An 8,162-nucleotide genomic window follows, 5' to 3' on the forward strand; every position below is an offset into this window, starting at 1 on the left:
ACCGATTTTTTTTAAGGGTGTCACTCTGTTGTCCAGGCTGGAGTATGGAGTACAGTGGCTATTCACAGGTGCAATCATAACAGATTGCAGCTTCGAACTGCTGGGCCCAAGCGATCCTCCTGCCTCAGCCTCCCAAGTTCCCAAGTAGCTTGGACTACAGGTGTACACCACTATGCCTGGCTAAACCACCTCGTTTCTCCTTTCAGGATCAAGCACCCCAATATTGTAGCCTTGGATGACATCTATGAGAGTGGGGGCCACCTTTACCTCATCATGCAGCTGTGAGTGGCCCCACCTCTGCCCCCCTGCTGACACACCTCTCCCTGCTGTCTCAACCCTCTTGGCCAGACTGCCCTATCCCCTGTTGCAGGGTGTCGGGTGGGGAGCTGTTTGATCGTATTGTGGAAAAAGGCTTCTACACAGAACGGGATGCCAGCCGCCTCATCTTCCAGGTGCTGGATGCTGTGAAGTACCTGCATGACCTGGGCATTGTACACCGGGATCTCAAGGTGAGGCTCGATGAGGTGTGGTGGGCTGGGGTACCCAGAGGTGGGGCCTTTGCAAACCCGAAACTGTCTGACCTTGGACAACTTTCACCCCCTCACTGAGCCTTGGATTTCCATCTACAAGGTGGATCTTATAATCCTTAAACTGCCTCCTCCCATTCTAGTCCAGATACTCAAATGAACACAAAAGTGAATTGTGCTAGTATTTTATCCAAATAAAATTTTATGTCTTTTTCTGATTTAAAAAAAAAAAAAAAAAAAAAAGCAAAACCAGGCATGGTGTCTTACACCTGTAATCCCAGCACTTCAGGAGGCAAGACGGGTGGATCACTTAAGGTGAGGGGTTCGAGACCAGCCTGGCCAACATGGTGAAACCCCTGACTCTACCAAAAATACAAAAACTGGCTAGGTGTGGTGGCAGGTGCCTGTAATCCAAGCTACTTGGGAGGCTGAGGCAGGAGAATCACTTGAACCTGGGAGGCAGAGGTTGCAGTGAGCAAAGATTGCACCATTGCACTCCAGCCTAGGTGACAGAGTGAGACTCCGTCTCAAAAAAAATCCTATTCCCCTTTTGTAGAAAACTTCGATGGGACAGCAAAGCATAAAGAAAAAAGCCAGAGGCTGGGCACGGTGGCTCATGCCTGTAATTCCAGCACTTTGGGAGGCCGAGGCAGGCGGATCACGAGGCTGAGGCAGGAGAATCACTTGAACCCAGAAGGCAGAGGTTGCAGTGAGCTGAGATTGCACCACTGCACTCCAGCCTGGGCGACAGAGCAAGATTGTTTCAAAAAGAAAAAGAAAAAGGCCAGAAATCCCTGAAATCCTACTCCTCAGAAATAGCGATGGGGCTCACATTTAGCAGTCCATCTCTATCCAGTCTAGAAGGGCACTGGGGCTTAAATTCTGGCCCTGCTACTCCCTAACTATGGGTTCTTGGACAAGTCACTTTGCCTCTGAAGGCATCAGTTTCTTCATCTGTAAAATGGGATTACTCAGACTGGCTTGGCAGAGATACGGTGAGGATGACATTAAATCAAGCACTAATCCAGGGTCTGGCATATAGTAGGCACTCAAAAATTTCTTTAGGGCTTTACAGTGCACACCTGAAGTTTATAGAAAGTTCTCTCTCACACTCTCTTGGCCCTTGTCCTTCCTGAAATTTTTGGGCTTCTTGAGAACTTCCTTGATTTTCCTATGGCAGCCATGAAGCCACAGTGGCTTTAGGGGGGTCCATTATTTCTCAGAAGGTGCTTGAAGAGGCAGAAGGTTCTACTGGCCTCTAACCATCTCTGATTGCCCCTTCCCTTCCCTCCTGCCCTCCAAGCCAGAGAATCTGCTGTACTACAGCCTGGATGAAGACTCCAAAATCATGATCTCCGACTTTGGCCTCTCCAAGATGGAGGACCCAGGCAGTGTGCTCTCCACCGCCTGTGGAACTCCGGGATACGTGGGTGCGGAGGGCCCTGGGCTGGGGCTGTGGTGGTGGTGGGGGGGGGAACCAGGAGCTGAATGGCAGAGATTTGTCACCACCATGTCCTTTTCCCTCCATAGCCCCTGAGGTCCTGGCCCAGAAGCCCTACAGCAAGGCTGTGGATTGCTGGTCCATAGGTGTCATTGCCTACATCCTGTAAGTGGGGCTTGGCCATGGTAGGCTGTGGCTCCAGAGTTGTCCTCTCACGCCTGCTTTCCTCTCTTCCTCCCTTTGCTATTCCTTCCTTCCTCCCTCCCTCCCCTTCTTTCCCTTTCCTTCTTCCTTCTACCAATCAATTACTAATATTACTTCATTCAGTAGATACTATGTTTTAGGCACTGTGCCAGGCACTGGGGATTTAGCAGAGAACAAACGAGACAAAGTGCCTGCCCTCAGGGAGCTTTCTTTCTAGTAGGGAAGACAGCCAATCAACAAGTAAATAAATCTACAAAATAATGTCAGGAGATAAAAATAAATGCTGTGTAGTGACACACGGCTATGAAAATAAATAAATAAATAAATAAATAAATAAATAAATAAATAAATACTGTGGGGAGAAACCAAGCAGGGATAGGGAGATGGGGGTGATGCCATTTCAGTAGGGAGGTCAGGGAAGGGCTCGCTGTGGAGGTGATGTTTCAGTGGTGAGGCCGCCAGACATTCAAGGTGTGGGGAAAGAGTGGCGTAGGCAGAGGCAATGGCAAGTGCAAAGGCCCTGAGGATGGCAAGATGGCAACACATTCAAGGAACAGAAAGGACAATGTAGCTAGAAGGGGAGTGAGTAGGCAGGCAGGGCTGTGTAGTTTCCATGGGGAACTCCTTCCTGTGGGTCCTGCCTGACCCCTGGGACTGCCCCAGCGCTCCACCCTGGAGCCAACTGGTGCACCTGAAAGTGGAAACGAGGATGAGTTTCTCCCTGCCCAGGCTCTGCGGTTACCCCCCCTTCTATGACGAGAATGATGCCAAACTCTTTGAACAGATTTTGAAGGCCGAGTACGAGTTTGACTCTCCTTACTGGGACGACATCTCTGACTCTGGTATTTGGGGCTTTTCCCTTTTCCCCGGGCCCTGCCTCTGGTCCTTCCCTCACCTGCTTTGGGGGCGGTCTCCCTCCTGCCTGCCTTCTGTCTGATTCTCCAGCACCACACTAAGAGCTGTCTTTGAAACCAGACACCCTACCCTGGGCGCTTCTCTCTGCTTGGCTCCTAGAGTGAGAAATTTTAGGCATTCATTCGTTCAATCTTCAAACATAGTCTATTTGAAACTTTTCCCCTACTGACTTCTAATGCCTAAAACACCACCATAAACATTATCATCCCTCCTTTTGTGCCCCCTATTAAGAAGCAAACCTGTGAAGCTACTATCAATTGTTTATGCATGGGTATAAATACACTGAGATTACTCAAGAACAAGTTTTTCATTTTTCTTTTTTTTTTTTTTTTGAGACAAAGTGTCGCTCTGTCGCCCAGGTTGGAGTGCAGTGACACGATCTTGGCTCACTGCAGCCTCCACCTTCTGGGTTCAAGCAGTTCTCCGCCTGTCTCCCGAGTAGCTGGGACTACAGGTGCACGCCACCACGCCTGGCTAATTTTTGTATTTTTAGTAGAGATGGAGTTTTACCGTATTGGTCAGGCTGGTCTCAAACTCCTGATCTCAGGAGATCCACCTGCCTTGGCCTCACCACTGTGCTTGGCCAAGAACAAATTTTTCTTAAGAAAGGAAAGAGCTGGAAGGCTTGGGGTGGAGTGGGAGGGTTTGAAGAAGAGCACAGGTAGGGTGGGATAGGGCACGGACTGATCTGGCCTCTTTGTCTTGTTTTGATGCCAGGCCAGACCTGAGGGAGTGGGTATCTTGGGGGGTCCACAGGCACTATCATGCCGTCAGTCTTTGCTTTTGTCTTGGTGGTTTAGCCAAAGATTTCATCCGGCACTTGATGGAGAAGGACCCAGAGAAAAGATTCACCTGTGAGCAGGCCTTGCAGCACCCATGGTGAGAATTCACACAAGCTGTGAGCTGGGTGGGATCTGGGGCCCCCAGGTCTGCCTCTGCCCTCAAAGGCAGCCCATCACACAATCTCATTCTAGGATTGCAGGCGATACGGCTCTAGATAAGAATATCCACCAGTCGGTGAGTGAGCAGATCAAGAAGAACTTTGCTAAGAGCAAGTGGAAGGTGAGTCCGTATCCCTAGTTCTGGTCCCAGCCTCCCCAGGACTCCTCCCCATCCCTATCCATGCTCAGCTTGCACAGCACCTAGCACCAAGCTAGTCATACAGTAACTGCCTAGGGATCCTTACTGAAGAACTTCATTCATTCAACAAACACTCCCAATATCTTCCCTTTTCCAGAGAGGTTCCCTCACCTCCAAGTCTTGAGGGAGAAGGTATAATTCTTCAGGAGGCATCTGATTCAGCTTATGGGGTCCGGGAAAGATCATAAATGTGGTGATGACCCGACAGAGCTGTCAGTGAAGTTGGAATCAGCCAGGCACAGTGGAATAATGTCTGCAGCCATTCAGGGAAGTGCCAGTGCTAAGCCTGGCCAGACAGGAGGGCCTGAGGGGATTGAGAGACTGGAGCCCAGGTTGGAGAGGCAGATAGGGGCCAGGCCTCTTAGGGCCTCAGATGCCAAAGAGGAGCACCAGCTTTATCCTGAGGGCACTGAGGAGCCCCAGCAGAACCTGAGGCAAGAATCTGCTGCATAGCAACAGCTCTCAGGGCTGAGCAAGGTGGCTCATGCCTATAATGCCAGCATTTTGGGAGGCCGAGGTGGGCAGATCACCTGAGGTCAGGAGCTTGAGACCAGCCTGGCCAACATGATGAAACCCTGTCTCTACTAAAAATACAAAAATTAGCTGCACATGGTTGTACGTGCCTGTAATCCCAGCTGCTCGGGAGTCTGAGGCAGAATTACTTGAACCTGGAAGGTGGTGGTTGCAGTGAGCCAAGATTGTACCACTGCACTTCAGCCTGGGTGACAAAGTGAGACTCTCTCTCAAAAAAAAGAAAGAGCTCTCAGGATGCAGAGAATGGCATGGAGTAAAGACTGGGTGACCCATTAGGAGGCTGTGAGAGAGATACGGGCAGGAGAGGTTAAAGGTTTGGATCACAGTAGTAGCAGCATGGGTGGAGAATAACGGTTGACCCAGGGGTCATTTAGGAGGTGGAACTAAGATGTGATGATGGAATGGACATTGGGGGAAAGAAATGTCAAGGGCTGGCCCAAGCTTGTGGTTGGGAACAGAGTGGACAGTGGTACCATGACTGAGATGGTAATCACAGGGACAGAAACATGTCTTGGAGGCATGGTTTTAGTTTTAGACATGGTGTGTGGGATAGCTAGGTGGACATGTTGACTAGAGACACACACACACACCTGGGCAAGTTACTTCAGCTTTCTGTGCCTCAGTTTGCTTCTTTAAAAATGGTGATATTAATTAGCTGGGTGTGGTGGTGCGTGTCTGTAATCTCAGCTACTCAGGAGGCTGAGGCAGGAGAACTGGTTGAACCTGGGAGGTAGAGGTTGCACTGAGCCGAGATCATGCCACTGCACGCCAGCCTGGGAAACAGAGTGAGACTACGTCTCAAAAAAAAAAAAAAAAGAAAGAAAGAAAAAGGAAATGGAGATATTAATAGCACATACCTCAAAGACTTGTGAAGATCAAGTGAATTACTATGTAAAGTGCTTAGAGCAGTAGCTGACACACAGTGCTATATAGCGTTTGCTATTACATACTAATATGAGAGTTATGTGTCTATTTTTATATATATACATATATTTAACATATGTGCATGTGTGTATAAATATATAACAAAGCCTTGTAGAGGTTTTTGAGGGGCTTTTGGGGAATCAATAAAATAACATCTGAATGAAAATAACAGAACAATTGCAAGAATCCCACTACGCCCCTGCCCCATGACTTTTGACTCTCTCAAAAGTCCCTTCTTCCCTCTGCCTACAGCAAGCCTTCAATGCCACAGCTGTGGTGCGGCACATGAGGAAGCTGCAGCTGGGCACCAGCCAGGAGGGGCAGGGGCAGACCGCAAGCCACGGGGAGCTGCTAACACCAGCAGCTGGGGGTGAGGAGCAGGCTCTGCAGAAGGGCATGGGTGGTTGATGAAGAGGCACCTGGGCTGGAAGGGAGGGCCTGCCCCTTCGGCCAGCTTTGTTCTCTCTTCCCATGCAGGGCCAGCAGCTGGCTGCTGCTGTCGAGACTGCTGCGTGGAGCCGGGCCCAGAACTGTCTCCCACACTGCCCCGCCAGCTCTAGGGCCCTGGACCTTGGGTCAGGATCCCCTATGTGGGAGGGCTTGAGGGCAGCCTGCTCCCCTTCCCTCCCTAAACTGGGAGTTTCCCTGCCCTGTCCCCTCCTCACCCACTTCCCCAGCATTCCTCACTGCATTTTCCATACAAATGTTTCTATTTTATTGTTCCTTCTTGTAATAAAGGGAAGAAGATAAAACCATCTTTGGCTCTGTTTCCCCAAACAGCCCCCACCCCACCTTGTTGTGCAAACTGACTGCTTGATTTAGGGGTACCTGGCCCTTGAGGTAGTTGCAGGGAGGCCCCTCCCCAACATGAGACTGGGTAGGGATGGGGAGACAGAAGTGGGGAATGGAGAGGAAGGTGCTTGGGGAATTTCTTTGTCCAAGGCGCCCCATCTAGTCTTCCGGCCCTTTGGAACCTTTTCTGCGCTTTGCTGGTGCCTCCTGAGCACGGCGGGATTGACGCAGGTCAGCACTGAACAGCACCTGTAGGAGGGTGGAGTCTGTGTGGGGAGGAGGGTACACTGCGGTCGGTCGGGGCTGGTGGGACTAGTGACAGTGTTGGGAGGTGGAAGAGTCCATGGGGAACAGGGCCAAAGGCAACGAGAGTTCACTGGGGTTGGGACGGCTGGCTGGAGAGTCCTTTAGGGCCACCTGCGGTGGTGGTAGTGGAAGAGTCCACTGGGTTAGGGCTGGAGGAGAAGTCCTATGGGGTCTGGGCTGGAGAAGGGGAAACCTAGGTATACTCACTGCTTGTGCCCAGCCAGCATAAGGTCCCCACAGGCTCCGGAAAAAGTTTCCTAAATCAGAAGTAATAAGGCTGTTATCTGACCCCTTCTGTGACCCATCAACAGAGGTAGGGTCTGAGGGAGAGGTGACTAAGAGAGAAGTTTCCACCGTCCCAGCCCACTGCCAGCCCCTGCAGCCCACTTTCTCTCCTCACCCAGTTCCTTGTTGGTCTGGGGGCTTGGGCCCTTTGACTGGGACGTGGTAGGGTGCCAGCTGTAGTCACGTTGGGCAATCTGCCACATGTGGACATCCACAGGCACAGCCTGGGGCTTGTCTAGGGCCATCAGGCAGATGCAGTCAGCCACCTTTGACAGACACAGAATGAGTCCTTGAGGAAGAAGGACAGCATCCGGCCAGCATCTTGCTTATAGCCCCAAAGCCAGCTGCTTTCTCGTTCACTCTGGGGTTACTGTTGTTCTATATTCTCAATCAATAAATACTATCTATGAATACACTTTGTTTTTACAGATGGAGTCTTGCTTTGTTGCCCAGGATAGAGTGCACTGGTACAATCTTGGCTCACTGCAACCTCCGCCTCCCAGGTTCAAGCAATTCTCCCGCCTCAGCCTCCCACCACATGTTGCTAATTTTTGTATTTTTAGTAGAGACAGGGTTTCACCATGTTGGCCAACCTGGTCTCGAACTCCTGACTTCAAGTGATCCACCTACCTCGCCCTCCCAAAATGCTGGGATTACAGGCGTGAGCCACCATGCCCAGCCTATGAATACACTGAAATAGCTGTAAAAAAAAGCTGGTACTGGGGTGAACACCTATGTGGGCCAGGTTCTTATCATAACCTGGGAAGACGGTATTACCACACCCATTTTACAGACAAGAAAACTGAGGGTCTGAAAGATGAAGTGACCTGGTCAAAGTCACATGGCTAAGAATAGGCAGAACCAAGATTTAATGTTAGGCCGTAGTCCAGAGCCCATCAAAAAAATTCTTTAAGCAAAAATTAATTTCTTAAACTACAGAGAAGTGTAAAGAGAAAAAAAAAAGGTTGGTGTGGTGGCTCATGCCTGTAATCCCAGCACTTTGGGAGGCCGAGGCAGGTGGATCATGAGGTCAGGAGTTTGAGACCATCCTGGCCAACATGGTGAAACCCCTGACTCTACCAAAAATACAAAAA

General features: G+C 50.3%; 2 protein-coding genes across 6 annotated transcripts in view; one reads left to right on the forward strand and one right to left on the reverse strand.

The window, feature by feature from the left end:
• Positions 1–6,440, forward strand: part of CAMK1 (calcium/calmodulin dependent protein kinase I) — a 15,007-nt gene extending 8,567 nt beyond the window's left edge. For both annotated transcript variants that reach the window (XM_017501550.2, XM_017501551.2), the window contains 9 exons: positions 207–281; positions 371–509; positions 1,831–1,957; positions 2,058–2,133; positions 2,902–3,014; positions 3,888–3,966; positions 4,062–4,149; positions 5,938–6,055; positions 6,163–6,440. In XM_017501550.2, the coding sequence (XP_017357039.2) occupies positions 207–281; positions 371–509; positions 1,831–1,957; positions 2,058–2,133; positions 2,902–3,014; positions 3,888–3,966; positions 4,062–4,149; positions 5,938–6,055; positions 6,163–6,245 (898 nt within the window). In that variant the 3' untranslated portion in view covers positions 6,246–6,440. The remainder of the gene's footprint in view (positions 1–206; positions 282–370; positions 510–1,830; positions 1,958–2,057; positions 2,134–2,901; positions 3,015–3,887; positions 3,967–4,061; positions 4,150–5,937; positions 6,056–6,162) is intronic.
• The window catches only part of OGG1 (8-oxoguanine DNA glycosylase), a 14,487-nt gene that overhangs the window by 757 nt on the left and 5,568 nt on the right, over positions 1–8,162 (reverse strand). For 2 of the 4 annotated variants that reach the window (XM_017501558.2, XM_017501554.2), the window contains 2 exons: positions 6,991–7,040; positions 6,377–6,726 (listed from right to left, as the gene is read on the reverse strand). In XM_017501558.2, coding sequence (XP_017357047.1) covers positions 6,637–6,726; positions 6,991–7,040 — 140 coding nt within the window. In that variant the 3' untranslated portion in view covers positions 6,377–6,636. Of the gene's footprint in view, positions 1–6,376; positions 6,727–6,990; positions 7,041–7,183; positions 7,335–8,162 lie in introns of those variants that run through there. The other 2 variants (XM_017501553.1, XM_037728869.1) reach the window with 2 other exon arrangements.

The sequence above is a fragment of the Cebus imitator genome, unplaced genomic scaffold (assembly GCF_001604975.1).
Source record: "Cebus imitator isolate Cc_AM_T3 unplaced genomic scaffold, Cebus_imitator-1.0 Scaffold281, whole genome shotgun sequence".
In the NCBI taxonomy this organism is placed as follows: Eukaryota; Metazoa; Chordata; class Mammalia; order Primates; family Cebidae; genus Cebus; species Cebus imitator.